The sequence below is a fragment of the Chenopodium quinoa genome, unplaced genomic scaffold, assembly GCF_001683475.1.
Source record: "Chenopodium quinoa cultivar QQ74 unplaced genomic scaffold, ASM168347v1, whole genome shotgun sequence".
Classification (NCBI taxonomy): Eukaryota; Viridiplantae; Streptophyta; class Magnoliopsida; order Caryophyllales; family Amaranthaceae; genus Chenopodium; species Chenopodium quinoa.
In genome coordinates, this window is record NW_018743389.1 from 4,469,883 (window position 1) to 4,497,793 (window position 27,911).

Here is a 27,911-nt window from a genome sequence, read left to right on the forward strand (position 1 = left end):
TCTGAGCATCAAAGTGCTTGACCAACCAAAAACCCAACTGCAAAGGCAGTTGGGACACTTTCAAGAACTCCAAGGACCCAAATCCTGTAGCTCTAATAGCAATCAACTTATCTTCCGAAAGCTTCTTAAGAACATTAACGACAGATGAAGGCGACATCCTATTATGCAACGTCCCATAAACAACAGATTTTGATCCTAGCACTTCATCAACAACATCTTCACCATCAGGATCCTCGAACTTCACATTCTGTTTTTCTTTCACTCCTTTTTCAACCTTTTTTCCTTTACCCTTAGTAGCGAATAATTTGATTCTCTTCTGCTTCTTTTCACTGAGCTTCTCTTTTGCCACTACAGCCCTTGATGAACCAACATCAGCAGCAGCCCCTGATGAACCAACATCTGCAGCAGCCCCTGATGAACCAACATCGGCAGCACACTCCTTTTCAATAGAGTTCCTACTCATACAAAATCATAAAAAAAAAGAGTAAAATATCACATAAATTTATTTTTTTGGAGGTGTAGTGAAGAGGATACTTTAGGGGAGGGTCTAGAGTATGTTACGATAGAGAAGCATTGGTTGATAAATTATCTAATGAACAATAGTCAAATGAGCAATTAATATTTTGCTCATTTAGCAAATAAGCAAATAATTAGTTGTTCTTTTGTCAAATGAGCAAATACTTAGTTGCTAATTTAATAAATGAGCAAAAACATAGATGTTCATTTGTGAAATGAGCAAACATTTAGTTGCTCAGTTGTGAAATGAGCAAACATTAGTTTGCTCATTTGTCAAATGAGCAAATAATTAGTTACTCATTTGTAAAATAAGCAAACATTAATATAATCATTTGGGAAATGAACAATCAGTTTTTTGCTCATTTAGCAAATAAGCAAATAGTTAGTTGCTCATTTGTCAAATGAACAAACATTTCTTTAATAATTCATTAAATCAGCAAGCATTTAATAAGAAAACATAAAATAAGGAAATAAGAAAACGCGTACATTATCCTTTCCAAAGGTACATCCGTATAATATTTAGCATTGGTAGAATCAATAGCAATCGAAGAATCCATAACACTGAACAATTCTACAATTATAAAAAAAAAACCCGAAAAAAATGTAAGCTAACTAAAACAAAGGAAAAATCAAATTAAGAAGCAAATTTGTAAGAGAAATAAAGAGGGGGAAGGGGGGATTCACCACATTTCTAACAAGAAGCAGAGGATCCTAAATGTGAGAAAATAGTGTCCTACCAACCAAGAAAAAGTAAGAAGATTAAATAGTCCATATAAACTATCAGAAGGTTCAATTCACAACCCACATAACTTGGTTGGAGACTATTACCAACAGCCTCCCGACCAGTATTAGTATATCACAAGATTCTAGGATATGATAGCAGTCCCTGTTTTCTCAAACAAGCAACATGAAAAATATGCATGTGTTTTTAAACCATAAATAGATCATCAATTTTAACCAAATACCAGCAGAGATATGTATTAATCCCAATTCTAACATAATCCAATTGACCAAAATGTTCTAAAGCAAGAATACATGTTAAAATCCATATGAAACTACATATATCTAAATTTTGTATTGAAGGCAACTTAAAGGAAAATTTTGATGCAAGCAAGTCGGAACCTTACTACAGTCATAAATAAACTTCTGATCTCCATAAATCAGAAACTGAAGATTTGATGAGGATAAAGAAGGCAGCAGAGCAAAATACAAATCTGTTGCCAGCACTTAGTTTTGAAGCTACAATAAACACAAGCACTCACTGCTGAATGATGCACAAGTCTAACACAATGTATTTTTAAGACATAACTGCTAGTATGCTAGACAAGTAAATGTATGATAAATAAAAATTCTTACAGGAAGAATAAGTCAGCCGCCGAGGAAACAATTCAATCTGGTCTCGGAATCATGTACTAATGGGAACCGAATATTAACAAATGCAAACCTTATAACAACAGTGAGTAAAACCAAACACTCATTTCATCCCTACTGTTTAGCCAAGTTATCACATCCAACAAAATTGAATATCATACTTCCAATAGCAAAAAGTAAGTGAAATTACTCAAATAAAGCTAAACACAAAGTATTTTATTAAGCAACAAACAGAAAATGAGCAAGTAAATATAAAATGTAAAAATAAAAATAAAATGAACAAACACATGCATTGTATTTTCTTGAAGACCAATTAGGGTTTTTTCCATAGCAATTACTTCTAGGTTTCCAAAAAATCAAAAGAAAATGTAAGATAATTACTCAAATGAAGCAAAATTAAAACTAAAATCAACTAATAAGTACTCAAATATAAATCGAATAGAAATCGCCAGGAAAAAAATCGAATGGAAATTGAACCGAAAATCGCCAAAAAATCGCAAAAAAATTGACAAAAACCTTAAGTAATCAAACTAAAATCAACGAAAATCAGACTTTAATCAACAGAAATCAAACTAAAATCAACCAAAATCACCTTGACAAAGAATTAATGAAGTTTGAAGCAGAATTGATGAAGAATCAAAGCAAAGGAAGAGAGCAGTAAGAAGGAAGCAGAGAAATTGAAGGAGGTGAGAGAAAATGGCGCGTCGAATGAAGGAGGAGAAAGAAAACGTTGGAAAATTGTATTTGAAATTACGTTTGATGGGGATAAATTGTAGCCATTGGATACAATTGATCCAACGGTTGTAATATGTCCTCACATATAATAGGGTTCTCACATAAGGGATGTGGTTTCATATGATCCCATACACACACACACACATATGTATATGTATGTGTGTGTGTATATATATATATATATATATACGGGGAGGTTCCACTAAAAATAGGGCTTATGGTAAAAACTAAAAACAGAAAATCTCAACCATCCATTATTACTAACAAGATCTAACCGTTTAAAAAAAATAAAATAACGTAGAGTCACTATATATTAAAATAACGTAACTATATACAAAAATAGGGTAACTATATCAATTTTGATCCTATTCATAGAAGTCACTACATACAAAAAAAGGGTAACTATATCAATTTTTACAACATTTACATTAAGGTCGCTATATACAAAAATAAGGTAACTATATCGACTGAGTTTTTGACACCATTTACATATAGGTCACTATATATAAAAATAAAGGTCACTATATGTAAAAATAAGGTAGCTACCAATTTTGACAACATTTACAACATTTCCATGATACTAAGGTCATTATATACGAAAATAAGGTAACTATATATATATTTCTGGTAATTATATCAATTTGACACCATTTACCCATAGGTCACTATATATAAAAATAAGGTAACAATATCAATTTAACATTTATACAGAGGTCAGGTTAATATATTAATTTTGACTACATTTTAAAAAATCACTACATGTAAGCCTATGTAGGATTCGAACCCACATCATGTGCACAATACAAGTACACAATGCTCGACCAATTGAGCTAATAGACTTTCGGCACACAAAAACAATAAAGCTAATAACTCATAAATTTTGCTTAACGAACCACACAGCATATATGTACAGCTTTTCCATATGTACTACAGTCATCCCAAACAAATATATCAACCTTCTCATTATAATTGCGTCAAAAATATCCGAAGCCATAGTTTATGCGGTACCAACACAGGGATCATATTTACACCAAAATCTCCCAGCTTAAGCAATAAACCACCATAGAAATCTAATCCTTTTTCATCATGCAAGTGAGCAATACAAGAAAGACAAGATAGAGAGGCTTACAACATTTTTCTGGAAAGTATAAAGATATACTTACATTTATAATCCCTTCTTCACAAAAGGGATTATCCTAACACATCCAAATGAATTGCCAATTCTCTCATGTCCAAATTATTCCTGAATAAAATGGCAAGGGTTACAAAATAATACTGTAGATTAATAGCTTTAGGCTATTACTCTCTTTGATACTTTCGATTATTACTCTCTTGGTAACTTTAGCTTATCATTCTCTTTCATTCCACAATACAAATCTCACGCCTTTCTACTGCTATGCTACTTCCCTTTTATAATCAAGCAAAACTACAAAAATAATCTAATATTAATAATGTTTGTCCTTTACTGCTCAAGAGTATCAGAATTCAGTCCCATGTTGCCACACCCCTTAGGGGTGCTCCCTTAATTAGTTTTGTCTTCTTTTGCTAAAGGGTCTTTTGCCCCCTTTTGGGTTCATTACATTTGCCCTAAAGATGGCAGGTCCTATTCAAAACTTTAGAAGTTGGCATCAGAAAGAGAAAAATGAATAATACAAAAGACTAGATGTATGAAGGGGCAATGGAAGCATGAGAAAAGCGTACCTCCCATCAGATTGTTGAAGGTTTCTCATAGATCTCAATATGGATTCAGAATCAAACAAAGAAAAATCATAGCCAAGGATCTTCAGTATAGCTAATGCACTATACATGCTTGCCAAATGACTACTGTTACAATTTGAATTCTGCAGCAGCAGACAAAGAGTAAGAAGTGCTATAATCATACCCAACCCAAGTAACTCCACATTATTTGAATTCAAAACCAACCGTAAGAGCATATGCTGGAATTTGTGATGACCTCAAACCAAGAAATCCATAAAATTGTCCTGTCATCATAATAGTACATCAAACAATTGTGTTATAAAATTTTGATCCAGGATAATTTAACAAGTCTACCTGGTAATTCCAACCCCTACCCCTCTCGAAAAAATAAAAAGAAGAAAACCACACAGACTCACTTGCATCAACACAACCATCAACACCACCAAAACCCCAAACATAGACCACCACCACCACCACCACCGAAATCCCCAAACCCAGACCACCGAAACCCCAAACCCAGACCAATAAGCTGTTGAATCCTACACAGCACTTCAATACAAATTGCTGTTAAAATCAAATACTTGTTAGAAAAACTTAATTAAAACCACAATTCAACAAACTGCTGCATTCACGGTGGCTATACATACACAGACACACACACACAAATCGCATTTTAGCTATTCGCACCCCAAACAGCCATTAATTCGAAATCAAAATCCGCAAAAATCAGCTAAAATCAAACCCTAAATTCGAACACTAAATCTCTGAAATTCAAAATCTAAAATCGAACTATAGATCCGCAAAAATAAGCAAAAATCGAAACCTACATTTGCAAAAATCGAACTAAAAAAAAATCTAACTCCATGCGAAATTCTTAAAATCAAATCAGAAAAATCGAACTCATGCAAAATTCATGAAAATCAAAACAGAAAAAACGCAAATATTATATCACAAAAATCGCTGAAAATTCGTGAAAACACAAACAAATTATCGAATATAATCATACCTGAACTGTGATATCTAGAGTTTTTTCACCAAAATTTGCTCTTAATTAATGAAATTTTCTCCTTCCGCCGCGTTTAGAGAGAGAACGAAGAAAGAGAAACACAAAGTAGAGAGAGAAAACAGAGAAACTGGTTGAAGAGAGAGAAAGTACGAAAGAGAAGAAAGGAGAGAGAGAGGAGAGAGAAAATAACCTGAAAATTAAGAAGGAGAGAGAAATTTAGAAATGTCTGAAAATAAGAGGAAAGAAATCTCAGCCGTACGATTTGATAAACGGCTCAGATTAAAAGTTTTCAGTTTTTAGTTTAACACTTATTTTTACATGATCCTATATATATATATATATATATATATATATATATATATATATATATATATATATATATATATATAAATGCATGATGAATAATTTTTCAATGATCACATAATTTGTGTTATAGTAAAGTGTAGGACGTAAATAATTAGGATTTATATACTTATCAAAAAAAAAATTTAGGATTTCTTAACAAATCATTGTAAGTTATGTGCTTATTTCTGCTTATTAGACCAATGACTAATTTTGATTGTACCAAACAACAGTATAGTAAAGTCTATATTCGAGAATATTTCGTTAACAGTAAGTACTTTTGTCTCCTCGTAGGCTTATAGAGAAGATATTCGTGACAAATCTAATGAGTACGGTATAGTAATGCAAAATCTAAGATTGATAGCATAACTTTAAAAATGAGAGTTTTAATTTTGTGTCAATTGATTTATAAAAATTTAATTATAATAGTATTTAAATCTATTAAATAAATCTTAGTATATTGGGAACTAAGCAAGTTTCTTATTATTAATAGAATGTAATCTTAATATGATACATATAAGGATATTTTAAAAATTTAGTTAATTCAACTATAAATTATCCTATAAATATAATATAAAGAGCTTATAGAAGGAATTATATTAAACTAATATAAATCAAAATATATGATTTTTTTTTTATTTGTTAAGGATATTATATTTATTTGACAAAGATTTTACAGCGACTATTGTGTGTGGCTGGTCACACCGTGTGGCCAGCTAACACACGAGTAAACCCTGACCAAGTAACCCTTGACCGACTGAGTAACCCCCCAAGTAACCCCTGACCAAGTAACCCCCGAACGACCGAGTAACCCCTGACCGACCGAGTAACCCCTAATCGAGTGAATAACTCATGACCGACCGAGTAACCCTTGATCGACCAAGTAACCTCTGACCGAGTAACCCCCGACCAAGTAACCCCTGACCGACCGAGTAACCCTTGATCGAGTGAGTAACCCCTGACCGACCGGGTAACCCTTGACCGACTAAGTAACCCCTAACCAAGTAACCCTTAACTGACTGAGTAACCCCTTTTTTCATCTTCTTCTTCTTTAATGGATCTCTTTTCAAAGCTACTCTAATGGCGCCGAAGAAGACAACGACTACGAACAACACCATAAAAGTCGCCGTTAAAATGACAAAATCCAAATGCGTCACATGGAAAATGATTTTTCAAACGATTGACCCAGAATTTCAAGGCCATAAATAAGTAATCAAAGTCCTATTAGAATTTGCCCTCGTCTATTACTTCTAGACTTTTACAACTTCGGAGTATAATTTACGAAGTAATTTTGAAGATCAACTAGAATCTAGTAAATTATACAGTACTATTATAATTCAATTTATATTTGATTTAAGAGTATGACAGTTTTTCTAAACCCCGCCAAACCAACCCAGAACAAAATGACAAAGAAGAAGAAGATGAAGAAGAAACCTCAATCATCTCTCTCCCATAATTCGCGAGTGATTTGGAGACATTTTTGGGACGAGAACAACCCGAACGCCGGCGATTTCTTCGACGATGTAGATTTTCCGGCAACAAAGAAAGCGGCGGAGGTGGTGGAGGTTGGGTTTGGAAGGAGGAAGGGCGGCTAAAGAGGATGAGGGAGTCTTGAGAATTAGGGTTTAGAGGTTGTGGAGGTGATTAACTTGGCTGGCCACACGGTGTGGCCACATATGAAAGTTTGTCAAGATTTTATACATTTTTATTTATAGTTGACAAAGATTATATATACTCCATAAAATAAGTACTTTACTAAAATATTCCTATGTAAAAATATGCAATAATATTTATGAATAGGATTTTCGAAAAATATACAATGTAACCAAGGCATTGAACTACGTACATGGTAGAGGCTTTGTTAGAACATCTGCTACCTGATCATGTGTCGAAATGTATGAAACTCGTAACTTCCCAACTTGATCATTTTCTCGCACAAAATGGTAGTCTAGGGCAAGATGTGTCATTTTGGAATGAAAAACTGAATTTGCACTAACATACGTTGCTCCGGCATCATCACAATAAATCACTGGAGTCGTAGTAAATGAAAGGCCTAATTCATGAACTTAGTTTTGAAGCCATAATACCTTAGATGTTGCACTGACAACTGATCAATACTCAGCCTCTGTTGTTGAACGAGCCCTCGTCTTTGCTTCTTAGATGACCATGAGATAGGATTCTTGCCAAGATAAACAATATAGGTTGTGGTAGAAATATAATCATCCTTATCGCGAGCCCAATCTTTGCTTAATAGGGCAAAATTTGGTACTAAGAGGGCGATTTTAATTGTTCTGTTTGATCTTATATTTTGTAGTGACTATTGCTCGGTATATTAACCATGTACTCTATAATAAATTCTATTTTCTAGCTTAGATTAGCGCATGTATTATTTTCAACATAATTTACTTCCTCCATTTCTTTTTAGTTGCATCACTTTCCTAAAACGGAAGTATAGAATTAGTTGCATCACTTTTCTTTTTAACTACGATAATAAATTATCTCTATCTCTCTATCATATGGGCCCTATTTATTTTTTCTATCTACCTCTCTCTACTCCAAAAATTATCTAGGATTTCGTGAAACCTAAGTGATGCAACTAAACCGGAGGAAGTAACATAGTTTTCCTAAATTGATGTTTGACATTCATCCTGCATTGCAATTCAAAATTATCATTGCTTTAATACCAAAGGGTATCTGTCAATGGAGGGGTCACGCGGGACTGGGCGATCTGTCGATAAAAAACTACATAACTCAAGCTTTAAATAATTTCAATTCATTTTGTTTTCGAAAATAATAATGTACTCGATTCATGATATTAGACGGTTGAGCCCGCGTCTCCCAGGTAAGTTACCTACAGCGTCGAGGAGAGTCTTACCTAGATAGAGAGTCGTACCCATTATAGGCCTCCGAAGAGAACTCAAGAATCCTTTTCACAATCATCTTTCCAAATAATAAAATAATTTTTATTTAAAAATAGTTTTAACCTTCACAAAAAAATGCGAAACTCTATCCTATATATGCCCGCTTAAGTCTAACCATCAATTTTATTTTCCCAATTTTAATCTTTTTAAGACCCGAAAAATCGATACCATTTTGTAACACCCCCAAATCTCCCTCTACTGAGATACTAGTATAATACGTGGAATTATACCTTAGAGATATTATTAAGCGTATTACCGCCGCGTGATTACGCAAGGCTATTTAAAACTTAAACTCATTAAAGACTTGCTGTGGAAACAATTCTTACTTTTTTATTAATACTTAAAATAGTAAAATATTGTTATGAGTACTCAAAACTGAAATAAAAACAACCGACATCCCTAAACTAGGTGAAACGAATCTTGGGACTCCCATATTCTCAAGCAAAGACTCCACTTGAAAATTCATCACTGCTTACCAATAAGGTAAATAGGGTTAACCAAAACAAAATAGAAAGTACGGATTAGCAAAATATGCTAAGTACATATTAGTACAAGATAAGTAAAATTCATTTTATTCATAAACATATTTTCAAAGACTCGAGTCATGAAAATCATGACAACATTAGTTCTTAAAAATAACCTTTTCAAATAAATCTTTTCCAACTCAATAATTCCAATAAATCCAATACTCAAAATTCCAATAAATATCAACATAGTTTTCAAAGAATTGAAAATTCATTCCTTATTCCAATTTTCTCTCCTAAGTGTGCACACCCCTTATAGGGAATTTTTTCTCACTCTACTGTGGTTTATGTTTTAAGGCATGCCGGCGATCCTAGGAAAGAAGCTAGAGAAAGAGAGTCGCCAACAAGTGTTAGGAACTTGTAAACCGTTCAAGATTGTGAAGGTTACACCCCATTCACAATCACATAGATTGCTAACTCCGTAGTGGTGTGGAACCATGACTGGATATTCGGGGATGAAGGTACGAACTTGACTTTCAAAGAGGTCAAACTTGCCCTAAAATAGGCCTCTACTTAATTCTTATTGACGTTCATGCGTGCTTTTCGATCAACATACATACATCAAATTAATCCTAAACCTGTTTTATCTATGTTGGTTGATTATTAATGCACAATTAAATCTAACACTTGTCATCACTTGAATAAAAATCATGTTAAACCTAAATCCAATTATTAATTATCTAATTAGACGTGATTTCAACTACAAATTCTCTTTAAACCTGCAATAAGGGGCGTGATCAAGCAATAGCAACAAATCATTGATAATCAAGCGACATATAATTATCATAATAATCATCATCACAAAAAATATCATTGATCCTAGCATGTTACTAAATAATTAAAAATACGATCCTAAACATGATGCTAGTAAGCAAAGCAATAAAAATAATTAGAGTAAATAAAACAAAGAATTAAATACTAACTCCGAATATGCAACTTTGAATACTACATCATGAATAAATTGTTATTAACTTCAATAAAAATAATAATTCACAAGAATAAAATTAAAGAGTTAGAGAAATTAATATCACCCTCGGGATTATACATTCACGCCTTCGTCAAAAAGGTAGAACCTTCGGATCTTGTTTTGGACTTTGAATTACTTGAATAAGATTAGAAATAAAGCTAAGAACAATAGAAATTGTACGTCGAATCTTTAAGTCTAAGCCTTTTGGGATGATTTGGGATTGATAAAATATTTGTGTGGTTGTCAAATTCCTCCCCCCCCCCCTCCCAAAAAAAAAAACCAAGAAATAATGGTGGTATTTATAGGCTTATAATCGGGTGAAAAGATAGATTTTTGAAAGAAGATAGATTTTCGAAAACGAGTAGCAAGGACAACAGTTTTGCGGTTTTTGTTTATATCATAACTTTTGATCCATAAATCAAAATAAGATAATTAATATATCGTTGGAAAGCTATGGAAGTCTACTTTCCACCCCAATTAGAATCAGATTGATATCTATTGTAGAATTTTAGATATGATTGAAAAAGTGGAACAGTGTCAGTATTGGATAGAGTTTGGTATTTTAATCATATTTTTTTCGTTTTGATTGGAATCGGGCTTATGATATATCATTGAAAATCTTATTTCAAGGGCTATCCAACCAGCTAAGATTTGGATAAAAATTATGAGGCACGAAATTCAGTTTTAACCGATTTTGAGACTGGAGTTGTGAAAAGCGAAAATGGGCTAAGTTTGGGCTAACAAAATGGATGAAATGACTTTTAAAATAATTTTTGGCTAGAACTAAAGGACTATTCAAGTAATTCTTAGATCCATTTCGTGAATAGGACCAAATTAGGCAATGAGAGATTGTTTCGTCATCGGGCTTTTGTCAGGGAGACATTTTTAGGTGTCTATACCCCCAAGTTAGTATCTTTATGTCTAAAGGCTATCCTTGAGGAAAGACCATGTCATACAAAGTCCATATATTAATCAAAAAAATCCGCATAGTGGGATTAAATAAACATGCTTGTAAGGCTTTAATGGATAATTCAATAATTCCTTATAAAATCAACCTTTTTGAAATTCCAATTCAAACCTTTAAATAATTCCATACTCTTTCAAAATCAATTCCTTTAATTAATAATTCAAACCTTTAAATAATTCAAACTGTTTAGAAATCTCCTATCATAGCCTCTTTTCACTTTCCCTCATTTCCTTTTCACTCTTTCCTTTCTTCCGATGCGGCAACCCTAACATCTTATCTCTTCTCTCTCTCCCCTCAAATCTCATTCATTCTCTTCTCTTTACTCCATCAGCGCGTTTTTTTAGTTATAGCTGGGAATTACAGCAGTGAATTAAGGGAAAGTAGGGGGAAGGAAATAGATCAAATTCCAGGTAAAAGCTTTGGGATCGAGATTTTCTTTTGCGTAGGATCATGAGAGAAGCGACACTCAAATGTTTGACATACTTTTCCGTTATTTATGTAATGAATTGTCAAAAAATCCACAAATTTCGACTCCTTAATTTCACCCGATTCACAATCGGGAAGCTTATAAGTCCTACTATAGCAGTCACAATTTGACTAATTTCCCGCTTATGTTCCTATCCCATTGGGTTTATCATCCAACTAAAGATGCAATAGATTTTTCGTAGCAATTTGGAGATAATTCGGTCATTACATACACTTAGAGGAAGGAAGAAGATGGGTTGACTAACATATATGGACCGATAGAGAACCCGGGGGTTATTGAGTTATCAGGTACTGACAGAAATAATTATTGATAAAATAATTCTAAAAAAAATACAATATAAATACATTTTCCTAATGAATTACAAAATAAATACAATTAAGTAAAAAAACAATTTTTTTTGTAAAACATTACTAAATTGTATATGTTTCTCATGATCGAATGATAAATACGGTAACTCTAATGTCTAATGCATCGGTATTATAATTGAAAAAAAATTAGTTAATAAGATATGAAAAATTAAATAAAACAAATAATATTTAAAATTATCTCTCTCTCCTCTTTACACCGCCTACGTGTTTTTTAAGTTATGGCTGGGAATTACAGGAGTGAATAAAGGGAAAAGGAGGGGGAACAAAATAGTCGAATTCCTATTAGAAGCTTGGGAGATATCCTTTTGCGGAGGATCGTGAGGGAAGTGATACTCAAATGCTTGACATACTTCTCCGTTATATACGTAATGTATTGTCAAAAACCAACAAAATTTCGACCTTTTAATTTCACCCGATTCACAATCAGGAAGTATATAAGTCCTACTATATCAGTCATAATTTAACTAATTTCCTGCTTATGCTCCTATTCCATTGGTTTTTCACCCAACTAAGGATGTAATAGATTTTTTGCGGCAATTTGGAAACAATTCGATCATTACGTACAGTTGGAGGAAGGAAGAAGAAGGGTTAACTAACATATATTCATGGACCAACAGAGAATTCGGGGGTTATTGAGTTATGTGGGTACCGACAGCAAAATTATTGATAAAAATAATTATAAAAAAATTGATATAAATACATTTTCCTAAAGACTTACAAAACAAATACAATTTAGTAAAAAACATTTTTTTTTGTGTAACATTATTAATCTATATATGTTTCTTATGCTCAAATGATAAATACGGTAACTCTAATGTCTAATGCATCGGTATTATAATTGAAAAAAAATTAGTTAATAAGATATGAAAAATTAAATAAAACAAATAATATTAAAATTATTTATTTGTTAACAAATTATGTAAATAATATTAAAATTATTTATTTGTTAACAAATTATGTAAAATTATTCATAAAATAACAAATACGTGTAACTACGTAAATATATTATATTGCACATACAATTATTTATATTGATAGATTACCTAAAATTTGCATATTATCATTTCCATATTAAATAAGTTAATGTTAAATAAATCAAAATTTCTTCATATATTAAAGGAATAATTGGTAAAAAATAATCCCAACTTTTGCCCATTCGCTTAAAATAATGGGAAATTCTATATGATGGCCTCCAAGTTTCAATTTTTCTACGTGGAAGACAAATTTTTTTTCAACTCTCTCAAGTGGTACTCTGGTTTTGCAACAGTAGCACTTGGTACTATTGTGGCTTTCCTCTGTCTATCGTTTGCGCTTGCTGCAATAATGCAGTACTTTGGCATGATGAGGATTTGGAGAAGATGACTTATTGATTGTGTACAATGATATTCTTTTGTACATGATATTCTTTTGTACTTGCGTGGAAGATTTCTTTCCATGATGGGATATAAAAAAGACACTGAATGAACTTAACTCATGTTGTTTTTGTGTTTTTTTTTAGGTGGCATGATTTGTCAGTCATGTTACAAATCGTTTCCACTTTTGGGCAATACGCCTCTTATTGTGTGGGGGTGTACAATGTCATGGCTCATGCCTCAATAGTAAGATATATATATTTTTTTTCTTTTTTTTTTCCAAACGGTTTGTGGTTGATAACCTTTGTCTATTTTCAGGGTATTTTCTTGGCAGTAGCACTTGGTAGTACTGTGGCTTTCCTCTTTCTATCGCTCGTGCTTGCTACAATAATGCAGTACTTTGGCATGATGAGGATTTGGAGAAGATGACTTACTGATTTTGTACAATGATATTCTTTTGTACATGATATTCTTTTGTACTTGCGTGAAAGCTCTGTACAAAGGCTTGGTCCCTTATGTACTTATGTAGTATAGGTCAGTGTTTTTTGTTGTGATCAAACAGAAAAATCAGCTTAGATTTTAATCTTTAAATGATGCATGGTGCAGCTAATCAATTCCATTGTTGTGCAAATCAGATGAAACTCTATGATAATTGTTAAATAATGCCTTGAGTCTTGTTTACTGTATTAAAAGTTTTGATCGTCTAAGTTCATTCAACTCATTTTTGTATATTATCGGATTTTAGTTGGTTGATAGTTTTACTCCATTCTGGAGGTAAAAAGGGTTAAAGGTGTTATGGATTCTGGTTATTTTCTCAACTTTGTTTGTCACTGGAAGATTAAATGTTATATTAAGATGTCATGATTATTTGTACGATTGCATGAACTTAATAGGTGCAGAACTAATTTTCTTAAGGTGCAAAATATAGGATTGCGGTAATCTGGCCACAAGAATAAGGCCTAGAGGGTGATGCATGTGCTTGGCAGGGAAGCATATGAAACTCTTAACTTGAGTTTTGCTTGCCTTGCCGCCCATTGATTAGCCTAGGGTGTGAGAGGCTGACAAAAACTAACCATGGTTAGTTTTGTCCACTTATCGCCCATATAACAGCAGAATTCCGTCCAATAGATGTTGACATAACTACCCTTACTTTTACACGCGAAAAGAAGAATTTACCCTGATATAAACACCCCCTGTTTCTATCAGATATCACCTGGGCACGCTCCGAACAGAATAAGCCATTTAGCTTATTACAGTTAGATAGAAAAAACAGCATTAAAAGCTGGGAAATTCCAACAATTTTAAATCAGTAGCCTAATTCCGAGAAAAAAAATGAAAGAAAAGTAAAAGGGCCAATTTGTTCAAAATTAGTAGTCTAAGATGTCATCAAAAGCAGGAAAATCTAACAGTATCTCGTTGTCACGATCCAATAGAGTCTTAACAAAGGAGTTCACTGACGAAGGCTCGTAGTCATAGCAGCTGCTTGTTATAGTATTCTTAGCTTCACTTTTACAGTCTGGCATCCCAAACTTGTCATCTGTAACCTTGCTGTTTGAGTGGTTTACACCAATGAGCTGGAATTGCGATGATTTCTCCAGGATTTGGGGCGGTGAATCTGCTGCTAGAAAACTCGTAGTTGTGCTCTTCCTCTGTAATGTCAGTAACTAGAAGAGGGTCAACAAAGTTTTTCTGTCCCCAGCTGTAGGCTGCAGTTGGCACCAGCAGGTGTGAGCTCGATTGTCCATTTGAGATTGATGATGTAGAGGACGATGAGGATGAAGGCGAGACTTCTTCTAAGATATAATGGTTAAAAGATGTAACATCTTGGAACCGAGTTCCTGGATTATCAGATGGCAATATCTTACATTGAGAGGAGAAAGAATTGGTTATGTTTTGGTTAAGAGATCTGATTTGGTGGTTGTTTGAGAGATAGCTGATGCTTTCATAATCAGACAGGATTTTTGAGATGGGTTTATGAGTAACAGGGTCAATACCCATTTTAGCAAGCTTCTTTTTCAGCTTGGTGTTCCAGTAGTTCTTCACATCGTTACCTGTTCTTCCTGTTAGATGTTTTGCAATTAAGGACCACCTGTACCAATTTAATAACAGACCAATAGACTTAATAAGGATGAAGTTTCTGACATTTATGGACAAGAATCAGTAAGAGATAGAATGTTGTGCATTTAATGCATGCTAAAATCAAAGAAAAGATCCTGAAGAAGCACCTGCTGCCTATAGCTGCATGGTACTGAATGATGAGCTACTCTTCTTGTTCTGTGAATTCTTCATGCTTAAGGTCAGGCCTCAGGTAGTTATTCCATCTAAGCCTGCAACTCTTACCGCATCTATTGAGTCCTATAAAGCAACTAATTCATTATTATGCACAAATCCTTAATAATTAGTAAAAGAGAACATCAAAAACCTAAGCAAAACAAAGCATATTATTAAGATCTTAAAAACACAGCATGAGCAGATAAAATGACATATAACAACATTAGCCATTTACTGCATAACACACAATAAAAAGATTTTTACTCGTCACTGTCATGTACCCCTCTCATAGCTCCTAAGGGGAACTGTTGGAATTCCATAATAAATTAATGTTAATTTAAGTCACTTTTCATAACATGATATGTGGCAAAAAGCTCCAGTAAACATTAAAATGGGGTAATTCTCTGTTTCTCATGGGGTATGTGTCAAGATCTAGGGCTCCCACTCATGATACATACGCGGTTCCACCAGTAAAAAACATCACATTATTTTCCAAAATGTCATTATGAGAAACAAAAGCGTTTCTCATAATGAGGAACCGGGGCTCCCTCGTTAAAATGTCCTCCATATTATTTCTCTATATCCCTGAAAAACCCTCATTTGTCCACCAAGATACCCTGATGTACAAAGCACATTCTCACAATTAGAAACTAGGCAAAGCTCTATGATTAGTTGATAACGTGTTGCAATAAAATATTATTTTCCGATATTAAACCTAAGTTACTAAGAAGCATTCCCTGAGTGAGTGACTAAGTGAGGGGGTGCAGGAAAGGCAAAGTCACCGAATATTACCTGCTTTCTTAGGAACCTGAGTCCAATTACGGACTCCATGGTTAGATACATATGCAAGTATCTTAGCATCTTCTTCTGGAGTCCAGAGGCCTTTCTTGACATTTGCTTTATCGCAGCAAGGAGGCCTCCCAATCTTCAGATCAGAGCGCACAAGCACAAGCAGCAGCAGCAGTAAGGAAAATGAGAGAAAGATCGAGAGAAAACAATCCCACTTTGCAACGAAATTTGAGTCCATATTGACAGTAGTGTATGATTTTAGTTGGTTAAAAGACAGTTACTCTTGAAATGCTATTCAATCTCATCTCTTCGTAAAAAAAAAAAAAAACATCATTATACGTAGTTTTCGGGTATTACTCTGTATATTCTCTTCGATATTCAACATTATATTTCAAATTATTAATACTAAAAAAAATGAAACACTTTAAAAAAAAAAAAAAAAGGCTCAACATAAAGGGATAGACTCACACATTAGTTGTAAAACAAATCAAGCCATAATGGATATTTCCAATACAATATACTTGTAGCATTCTATTGAACAAACTAATTAAAAATAAGTGTTAAAAAAAAAACAAAAAAAAAAAAATTAATCAAAGATAAACTCTCGTTAAACAAACCCTATTTTATTTTATTTTTATTTTTAAATGGTAGTTAGTTTTTGAGCCTATTTGCAAAGGATTGGCCCACCAAGCATAGATCCGGAGGTGATATTTGACGATGAAGTAAGTAACACAATTTTGATGCCTTTGCAAGAAATCTTGAAACGGCACTTGCCTCTTTGAAAAGTGTGTATTGGTACGGTATTGACCTACAATATTTAAGGTGAACTCCAAATCGAAGTTGTGTTCCTTTTTTGTATAATTTTGAACTGCCATCCCAATCTGCATGATCTTCTTCTGGCTAAGAATATTTTCGTGATAAAAAGAATTAAGCTTTATCGAGGAGAGGACATAATTGTTATTTTCGTAAGTAATTAACACCAAGAATGACTCAAATAGCAACGATAACCTGTTATCTAGGGAAAGAGTTACATTGAGATCCAAACTCAAATTTGGGCTCCTTAGTAACATTATTCGAGATCATCATAGTTGATAATTTCGCCTCAAAAGAATCAACCTCGAATTTATATCGATCTTGATCTTGATTTCCATATCGATCTTGAACTTGATTTGCATAATGAGCCACAATGAACATTGCTAGTCCAAAAATTAGGAAACATACTAACGCGCCGGGTATCACCACGCACAAATAAGGAATTTTCTTTCCAGGGACCATCGAATTTGATTGCTCATCAGCCATTTCCATGGTAACAACGTTTTTTGCATACATGATGACAACGAAAAGTGGAGTGTGTACCTAATGGAACGAAATTTGAGTCCATATAGGATAAGGATTTGTCAAAGGATAAATTGCAGGATATAATTTTCTGCCTCTCAAATCCTAATCACAACCCTTTTTTTTTTGTTTTTTTTTTTTTAATAACAAAAATCCTAATCACAACTTGAAATAATACTTTTTGATCAATTTTCATGCCTTGCAATTTCAGATTTATATAGTTTCAAAAAAAAAATTCAGATTTATATATGGAAATCATATCTCAAAATCATGTATCAGCAATTCAGCACATCAATACAAGTCCTTATAAGGGCCCCAAATAAAGCTCAATCGTATATAGAACTGTAGAACCTAAATATTTTTCTACTAGACAGTGGTTTTCATAATTATTTTTATGAGAGTTTCAAAGAGTGGTAAGGAGATAAAATCAAAAGGAGAGGAAAAACATGAGTAAAATTTTTTATTTTAACTGTGAATAAAACGAATAGTACTAACTACTGAGTGAGGTGTTAAACTAGGTTAATTTCCGTGCATGTACAGTAATTTTCAAAACCATTATTAAATCATTATAATTAGTTTTTTATAATAAAAAAAAGGAGTTCTAAAAATATAGTTGACAAATTTTGATCAGAATAAAGGGTTACGAAAGATAAGTTAGATATAAATATTGATGTAGAAAATAATCAAAATTAATGTTTTTTTATAACTATACAAATATTTGTGTAAAAGATATATCAATTCTTTTTTATTTAATATAATTATGTTGTATAAGGTTAGAGAATTGTATAAGATAAAATATAAACTTCCTCCGTTCTTTTTTTATTGCATCATAGGGGTTTTGGAGGCAAAATTTAATAGTGGGAAAAAGTAAGAGAGAGAAACATAAAAATACAAAATTGTCCATGTAATGTAAAGATAAAATAAAAAGTAAGGGTATGTTGGGTATTTGCAGTGTGAACATAGATATTTTTTGTCCTAAAATGGAAGTGATGTAATATTTGTGAAACTTCCCTAAAAGGCAAGTGATGTGATATTAAAAGAACGGAGGAAGTATATCTATATATATATTCACATAAAAGATAATGATGATATAACATATTTATATTAATTTATTTATAATAAAAATTACCATGTACCTAACAAATGTGCGTGTTGATCCATAATAATATTATTATGAACCTGGTCCACAAAATTTTTTTTTCCTTCATAATAATTGCAACACCTCCATAATTCATAATTGATAAAAACCTTACATTATTTAATTATTCTCTCTCTCACTAACCTCACTTTCACTTATGTTTTATTGCTTTTCTCTCTTATTAATCCCATTTATACTATTTTTTTATTATTTTTTTTTTTACTAACTACTCCCTTCATTTCGCATTAGTTGCAACACTTTCCATTTTCGGCCGTTTCATATTAGTTGCAACACTACTATATTTGGAAATGATCCACCATTATTTTATAATTTCTCTCTCCGACTAACCCCACTTTCACAAATATTTTATTATTTCTCTTTCCTACCAACCCCACCCAAACTACATTTATGTTATTTCTATCTCTTAATAATAATACTTTATAATATAAGCTTAAGCCTAATCTATAATTTTCTTAAACTATGAACCAAGTCTACTGTTGCAACTAATGCGAAACGGATAGAGTATATAAAATATCTTATATTGGTTTCCCACCTTATAATTTTTCTGAAAACTTGATAGATATTCTAGTATTGCAATTACTACAAAAGGAATATTATTTATTAAAGAGATACGAAGTGAATTGGAACTTCTTCCTTTTAAAAGGTTTGACCAAAATATCTATATACCTATACCTATACTAAAGTAGAGGTTTTTTTGGAGAAAATTTTCCCTCCTAAATTCTACTTATTTTTTTTTTTCTTTTAGATTTTTGTAGAATTATTTATTAGCCTAGGAGCTTTTTCAATTACATCTAGATACTATATTTTAATTTAAATTACCAACAATTTTTAAAATCGAGCCTGGCTTAGAAATTATCTAGTTTGAAACGAGGCAAAAAAAAAGTACTCCCGACAAAACAAAAAGGCAAAAGTATAAACTATGACTGTCTTTTGACTCAAAGATGAATAAACTCGTCATAGAGTACTTACGGAGTTACGGTAGTTGATAAGTAAGAAAGCAGAGAACAACAAACAGTGAAGAATGGGAATTTGGCAGTGGATTTATTCACCCATTGATGCCGTCAAACAGAACACTCCTGACATAACGCCGGCGACAGATATCTGCCGGAAAACCTACGGTTTTTTTCGTGATTCTACCGTTCCTGTCGCCGCCGCCGCCGCCTCTAAAGCACGGGACTTTCACGGGTACTTGTCCGATGATCAAGTTCGCGACAACCTTAGCAGTTTTGCCCTCAATGTCTCCAAAAACAGCGCCCTTTATATCGCCCGATCATATGGTATATTCCTGCTCTTTTATTTTCTTTTTTTGGAATTTCTGTTGCTAATAATTAAATTTCTTGATCATATGTCGTTTTAGTTTAAAGTATAGTATATTGATAGTTGTTTTTTTTTTTTGTTAATCTTCTGCAAATTTCTGCTTAAAAAATTGTTTTTAGTAGATTAATGCTGTTTGATTAATGGTTTAGGGTAAGTTTTTTCTAAGTAATTATACATTTATTTTATAGTAATTGAACGCGTGTTGAATCTTCGGCCATTCGACATGGGTATGAACACTTTGACACTTCATTTTGGACCAAAATCATAGAAAGTTCTTAATTGTGTTACAGGAGTAGGTCTAGTACCCAAGTTCGGGTAATAATATTGATGTTTTTAAGGGTTTAAATTTTTAAAACATTACACCTGATAATTGCATGTTAACTGTAATGAGTCTATCATGAACTTGGTTATGAACTAGTGATAATTCAATGACTATTAAAGTGAAATTGGTTTCAAGGTTAAGTCATATGATTAGGGTCAATTTCTATGCTACTTGGACTCGGGTACCCATGTCCAACACGGGTAGTGTCCAATTGTCCGACTTAGCCATTTTGTGAACAATTTTCATGGTTTTGAACTAAAATGAAGTGTCTAATTATTTTAACCACTTCCAAATGCCGAGGGTTTGACACAGGTACTTGAGGTGAAATAAAGAGTCCGAGTAACATTGGTCAATTTAATTAAGGATGCATAGTTTAACACTCTAGTACTCTACAAAGAAAAACTGAGGCATGAGATGATCCGCATGATTGAACTAAACACAAAAGATAAAGTTTGATTTTAGTTGATGTAGATTGTGGCAATAATGGTGTATGCTATAGCCTCATAATTTGGGAATTTATAGAATTGGTGTGGGTTTTTCTCCTTGGTGAAATCTTGCTGTCATTGGGAATTTATTATTGAAAACTTTTGGAGTCAGAGTTATTGGGAGTGATAATATTGATTTCACAGTCAGGAGCACCTTATGAAGTTTTATTTTGCAGAGCTATTAAATCTAGGAATAGCACGAGAGTTAGTTGTGACTTGTGAGTCATGTGACTGTCAAAAAATCAAAATTTTACGGTATTTTTTGTAGAAAATTCCGGACAAAATTAAATTACATATTTCAGATAAGTTGAACCAAAATGAGTCTTAAAGTCTTTTGCAGGTATATTCGGGTGGTTTTTCTCATCGATTTTTGGCACGTTTCAAAGGTTTTGTTAAATATGAATGACGTTTCTTACTAGAGTTACTACTAAATTTGGGTCAAGACTCAACTCACTCAAGAGTTAAACTAGTAGCAACCTATTCCAAAAAAAAAAAAAAAATAAACCACTAGTAGCAAGCAGAATTACTTTGGCTGGATAAGTAGTATTGTGTAAAGAATTTGACTGGAAAAGTGTGTAGCACTTTGCAATAATGAATATGATATAGATGCATAATAAAAGATTAACCACAGAAGTTTAGAGTCATGTCATCAATCCACAACCAAGTAATTCCAAAAAAATTAAGTTAAAAATGAAACATATTCAATATGGGTAAATCTTTTTGAAACGCCCAAAATAGTATATGGGACTAACATTATGAAACTGAGGGAGTATTGTCTTTCTATTTGTGGCATTGACTTTCTTAATTTGATAGTACTACTTAGGGCCTATTCAGTTCAGCTATATTTCATTTCACTTCAGTTTTCAGCTCCAATCACTTCACTTCAGTTCAGTTCTTAATTTCCTTCTCTCATAAACAATTCATTCAGCTCTATTCAATTCAGTTCAGTTCAGCCTCAATCAGTTCAGTTCAGTTGTTTTCGGTAAATCAGAACAGGCCTTTAATTTTCCATTATTATCTTTGAACTGCATAAATGGATTTCATATTTTTGCTTTTTATTACTCCTTCCGTACCTTCACTTTTGAACTGTTATTTAACAGATGAGTAAGTTCTGAAATCGATTTCAAAACATGGTAAAACTTCTAGGAGTGGAAATTTAACAGAAAGGAAGTCTAAGGAATTCAAAATGATGCCTTTGTTTTCATTTTTTTCCCGTCAATAGAAGCTTAATAAATTTAATGAAGTGCACTTTGTAAAATACTCTCTTCTGAGCTCCATGTAAAAAACAGCTTCCTTGAAAAGAATAACGAACCTCAATTCTACTTAACTGTTTCCAAATGTAGAGAATTAGCTAGGCGAGAAAGAGGTGAGCTGACTAACCAACTGAAGTTAGGCCTCTATAGATTGGAATTTTGGAATTTGATGAATTCCTGTTCAGTGATGATTTAGTAATACATTAGGAGTTCTTTTAATATGTATGGGATGGTTCAGTTATTGATTTGATTACACAATCAGTGAAAAAAAGGGCCAATTCTCTTAAGGAAAGAGTAGAGAAATTGGAGACTAAAGTAGCTAAATCGGAAAACAAGTTAAGCTCTAGGAGAATAGCTCTTTAATCAAAGATACCAAGTTGTTGGTGCAAACTTTGAATTTAATGATTTAGTGGTGGAGCAATTTGTGGGTATTAATCTTTTCGTCAATTTGGTCATTGTAGCAAGTTTCAAGTATAGATTGATAATGTGAATGAATAAGTTTGTATAGTTAGGAATAAGACGTTAGATACTTTTTATTGTTGGTTTACACTTGACTATTTTTCTCCCACTAAATGATTCAAAATGTATCCAACAATTAGGAACGGGAGGGAGTAGTTATCTACTTATCTATATAAGGTAATCTGGATGTACTCATCACTTTTATCATGCATTAAAAGTTTGGTCAAAAGTAGACGAGCTACGAACAAGCACGAGCAATGAGCAAGTTATTTGTTGGGAACTGCTGGTATACAACTGTTCACATAGGTAAACATTTCTGCGATGGTTTCCATAGACCATTGTTAAATAAAACTCTAAAAGCTATTTTTTGAGTTGCAATTTTGCTAAGTTGATGGATTAGCTTGGAAAACTGATATTTGCAATGCTTATGGACTTATGGTATTACTGTATGAGACAACTTTTGGCTGTTATGTGTGTGACAGTGCAAGCAACTAGTTAGCTCTGTATTTTGGTGTAAAGTGCTTGACCTGATCTCTTTACTTCTCTAAGGGAAGTTGTGCAGGAAGTCTAGCTGACAGGAGTTTAGGGAATTAAAGTTATGCTTTTGTTTTCGTTTTCACACAATTGAAGCTTAACAATCTTGTGAAAGGGTAGTTTTCACTCTCCGGTCTCATTTCTATGCACCGATTACAAAACAGCTTTCAAGACTAACCTGAGCTTCAATTGTAGAAAATTAGCCGCTGCAGAAGAGATGGCCAGCCGACAAAAGAGCGGCCCCAATTGATTTAAATTTTTAATTGATAGTCATGAAACCTCACATACAACTATACAAGTAGCGTGCACTTGATTTCTCCTGCCACGTGGACCAATTAAACTCTGCCACGTGTCATCCACGTGGACCAACCAGAGCCCGCCACGTGTCACCTTGTGAGAAGTCCAAGGTGGACCAATCAGGCCACGACACGTGGCAGGCAGAATGCCAACTAGGAAAGTGGTCTTTAAGGGCCCAAATACCTAGGCAAGCCTAGTCAGTCCTAAGTTTCTGAAAACCTAGTACTGGACACACATTTCAAGACCCTATAAAAGGAAGATGTTCCCTCTAAGGAACATCATTCAGATATTCCAAAAACACACGTGTACATTAATTGCTGTGTATTAACCCCATCATTAATTGAACTCTTTGAAAGCTAAGACTCGGATATTGAGACTGTCTCAGACAGTCGGATGATCACTCCCCGTTCAAGAGGAGCCTGATCCCCTTTACTTTCCGCATCTTTACTTCCGAACACGTTCTAACTTGATTGTCGGAGGCGGAACTCCCACCCACAGGAGTCTCCGTTGTTTTGCAGGTACAGGCGTCCAGAGGTTAGTCTTGGGGTTGTAACTCTCCCGTAGGACATCCAAAAAACCCCGAAACAGATATGATATAGATGCATAATAAAAGATTAACCACGGAAGTTTAGAGTCATGTCATCATTCCACAACAAATTAATTTCAACAAAATAAAGTTAAAAATGAAACATATTCAATATGGGTAGATATTTTTGAAACGCCCAAAATAGTATATGGGACTAATATTATGAAACGGAAGGAATAATGTCTTTCTATTTGTGGTATTGACTTTCTTAAATTGATAGTACTACTTAGGGCCTGTTCAGTTCAGCTTAAGTTCATTTCACTTCAATTCAGTTCAGTTCAGCTCCAATCACTTCAGGTTCAGTTCGGCTCTTAATTTTCTTCTCTCATAAACAATTCATTTCAGCACTATAGTTCAGTTCACTTCAGTTCAGTTGTTTTCAGTAAATCGGAACATACCTTTGATTTTCATTATTATCTTTGAACTGCATAAATGGATTTCATAACTAAACGTTTTTGCTTTTTATTACTCCTTCATTACCTTCACTTTTGAACTGTTATTTAACAGATGAGTAAGTTCTGAAATCGATTTCAAAACATGGTAAAACTTCTAGGAGTGGAAATTTAGCAGAAAGGAAGTCTAAGGAATTCAAAATGATGCCTTTGTTTTCATTTTTTTTTCCCGTCAATAGAAGCTTAATAAATTTATTGAAGTGCACTTTGTAAAATACTCTCTTCTGAGCTCCATGTACAAAACAGCTTCCTTGAAAAGAATAACGAACCTCAATTCTACTTAACTGTTTCCAAATGTAGAAAATTAGCTAGCCGAGAAAGAGGTGAGCTGACTAACCAACTGAAGTTAGGCCTCTATAGATTGGAATTTTGAAATTTGATGAATTCCTCTTCAGTGACGATTTAGTAATACATTAGGAGTTCTTTTTAATATGTATGGGATGGTTCAGTTATTGATTTGATTACACAATCAGTGAAAAAAAGGCCAATTCTCTTGAGGAAAGAGTAGAGAAATTGGAGACTAAAGTAGCTAAATCGGAAAACAAGTTAAGCTCTACGAGAATAGCTCTTTAATCAAAGATACCAAGTTGTTGGTGCAAACTTTGAATTGAATGATAGTGGATGTACTGAAGATCTTTAGTGGTGGAGCAATTTGTGGGTATTAATCTTTTCGTCAATTTGATAATTGTAGCAAGTTTCAAGTATAGATTGATAATGTGAATGAATAAGTTTGTATAGTTAGGAATAAGATGTTAGGTACTTTTTATTGTTGGTTTACACTAAAAGATTGATAATGTGAATGAATAAGTTTGTATAGTTAGGAATAAGACGTTAGGTACTTTTCTCCCACTAAAAGATTCAAAATGTATCCAACAATTAGGAACGGGAGGGAGTAGTTATCTACTTATCTATATAAGGTAATCTGGATGTACTCATCACTTTTATCATGCATTAAAAGTTTGGTCAAAAGTAGACGAGCTACGAACAAGCACGAGCAATGAGCAAGTTATTTGTTGGGAACTGCTGGTATACAACTGTTCACATAGGTAAACATTTCTGCGATGGTTTCCATAGACCATTGTTAAATAAAACTCTAAAAGCTATTTTTTGAGTTGCAATTTTGCTAAGTTGATGGATTAGCTTGGAAAACTGATATTTGCAATGCTTATGGACTTATGGTATTACTGTATGAGACAACTTTTGGCTGTTATGTGTGTGACAGTGCAAGCAACTAGTTAGCTCTGTATTTTGGTGTAAAGTGCTTGACCTGATCTCTTTACTTCTCTAAGGGAAGTTGTGCAGGAAGTCTAGCTGACAGGAGTTTAGGGAATTAAAGTTATGCTTTTGTTTTCGTTTTCACACAATTGAAGCTTAACAATCTTGTGAAAGGGTAGTTTTCACTCTCCGGTCTCATTTCTTGCACTGAGTACAAAATAGCTTTCAAGACTAACCTGAGCTTCAATTGTACTAACCAATGTCCAAATGTAGGAAATTAGCCGCTGCAGAAGTGATGGCTAACCGACAAAAGAGCGGCCCCAATTGATTTAAGTTTTTAATTGATAGTCATGAAACCTCACATACAACTATACAAGTAGACTACTCTAAATCATTACTGTTAGATTGCTCAGTATGTGTTGTTTCATGTGTAGGGGGTGGTCCGATAATTGATATTGTTTCACGATCAGTACAAGGAAAAAAGGCCGACTCACATAAGGGTAAGGTGGAGGAGTTTGAGACTAAATTAGCTAAACTTGAGAAGGAGTTGAGCTCTACACAATTAGAGATACAAAGGCTGAGGTCTGTGTCGAAATCCCAAGATGAATTCAACTTAAGTGCAACCACGTATCAAAGGCCAGAGGATGTGCTAAACATGTTTATGATGGAGCAATCTTTGGGTAGTAAACTTTTTGACAACCTGATCATTCCTGCCGATGTTGGATCTGAGAGGAAGGGGAAGACAGTGTCGAGTACAGATGGAAAATGTAAATAGTAACAAGAAATGTTCATTGATGTACTGTATTATTACATTGTACTAGTGTGGCATATACTGGCATGTGTTTAGAACACCTCGCCCCCCCCCCCCCACCCCCACCTAGCCTGTATTTTAGTGTTTGAACCCCTCGGCGTCCCCTAGTATGACCTGTGTTTGAACACTCTACGTCCCCCCTCTCTTGCTTTTCCATGGTTGATGCATCTATGAATATTGCCTATTTGGTAACATGAAAGGAAGCAAAGCATGCTGTCTTGTTAGATGCGGTGTATGCTTCATGAAGTAGCGTGCACTTGATTATTCCCATACAACATGATAGAAAATAGAAAGTTATTCGTTGTTGATTGCATGGAAGATATCCTTATAATAATACTTAATCCGTACTCAAATAATCTCCTTATGGACATAAAACTTAAATCATCAAAAAAAAAAATATTACAACAATCAATAGTATAAATTAGACTCGGTTCATTGGAGATAAAAATTGAAGATGATATAAAAGCCGAAAAATATCACCTACACCATTGTACGAGCCACGTGGTATAAAATCCTACCTTTTGACCAATCAAAAACTATAAATTGATTTATTTTTAAAATTAAATTCCAAAAATCTCTTTTTTTTTTTCTTTGTGAGAGGACCATTGTGCCACTTTTTTTTTTCCTTGAAAGAAAGATTAAGATTAATCACATAATAAGAGAATTCATGAGTACATGACCGTGCCACTTGGTATAACAGTTTTACTAGATGATTTTCTAGACAACAACAGAGATGGGCTAATGGTGAAGTAAATGATAAATAATTTCCACGTGGGTTTTAAATTTTCTTCAAAATGTATCAAGCTATAGTTATATTTTAATGCAAAAACAATTTTCCTTTACTTTTTTTTAATCAATATGTGATTAACGGTGAGTTAAAATTTTGTCAGCTATATGGTATGAACAACAAAGTGTTTCCTACGTTGAATAGCTCTTACTTTCAAAAAAAAAAAAAAAAAAAAAAAGTTGAATAGCTCTTAATATTAATTCCAATTTATTTAACCATGTACTTTGTATTAAAATTCGAGCATTACTCGGGTATTAATAGTTGTAATGTATACTTGAAAATTTATGATCATGCAAGGTCTAGTAAAAATTGTTTGAGTATATCTTATCAACGTTGTACTTTAATTTGTAGTCCTCTATAACGAACAAGGGCATAATTTATTTTTTAAAAGTACCTCTTTTCGTTTTTTGTAAATGCCCTAATTTGATTGATTCTAATAATAAATTTGACTGATGTATCAATTTTAAGATTTTAATCAACTAAACCAGTTGACATTTGCAAAATATCTCCAATAATCAATATATTTAGATTATAATAATGTCAATAATCATGATTTATACATTGATTTTTTTTATAAAAAAAAAA

At 33.2% G+C, this 27,911-nt stretch overlaps 1 protein-coding gene and 1 pseudogene across 1 annotated transcript; one reads left to right on the top strand and one right to left on the bottom strand.

The window, feature by feature from the left end:
• Positions 1 to 14,213: 14,213 nt before the first annotated feature.
• On the bottom strand, positions 14,214 to 16,996 carry LOC110738297 (annotated as a pseudogene).
• A 2,713-nt stretch (positions 16,997 to 19,709) lies between these two features.
• LOC110738463 lies at positions 19,710 to 26,852 on the top strand. Its single transcript, XM_021918870.1, has 2 exons — positions 19,710 to 20,085; positions 26,163 to 26,852. The coding sequence occupies exons 1-2, from the start codon at positions 19,830 to 19,832 to the stop codon at positions 26,501 to 26,503; spliced, it is 597 nt and encodes a 198-aa protein (XP_021774562.1). The 5' UTR covers positions 19,710 to 19,829; the 3' UTR covers positions 26,504 to 26,852.
• Positions 26,853 to 27,911: the final 1,059 nt, after the last annotated feature.

What these genes read in the sequence shown, in the direction of transcription:
- LOC110738463 (XM_021918870.1), top strand. Translation starts at nt 19,830, where the DNA reads ATGGGAATTTGGCAGTGGATTTATTCACCCATTGATGCCGTCAAACAG. An exon ending in TTATATCGCCCGATCATATG is followed by an intron (nt 20,086 to 26,162) that starts GTATATTCCTGC and finishes TTTCATGTGTAG; the next exon opens with GGGGTGGTCCGATAATTGAT.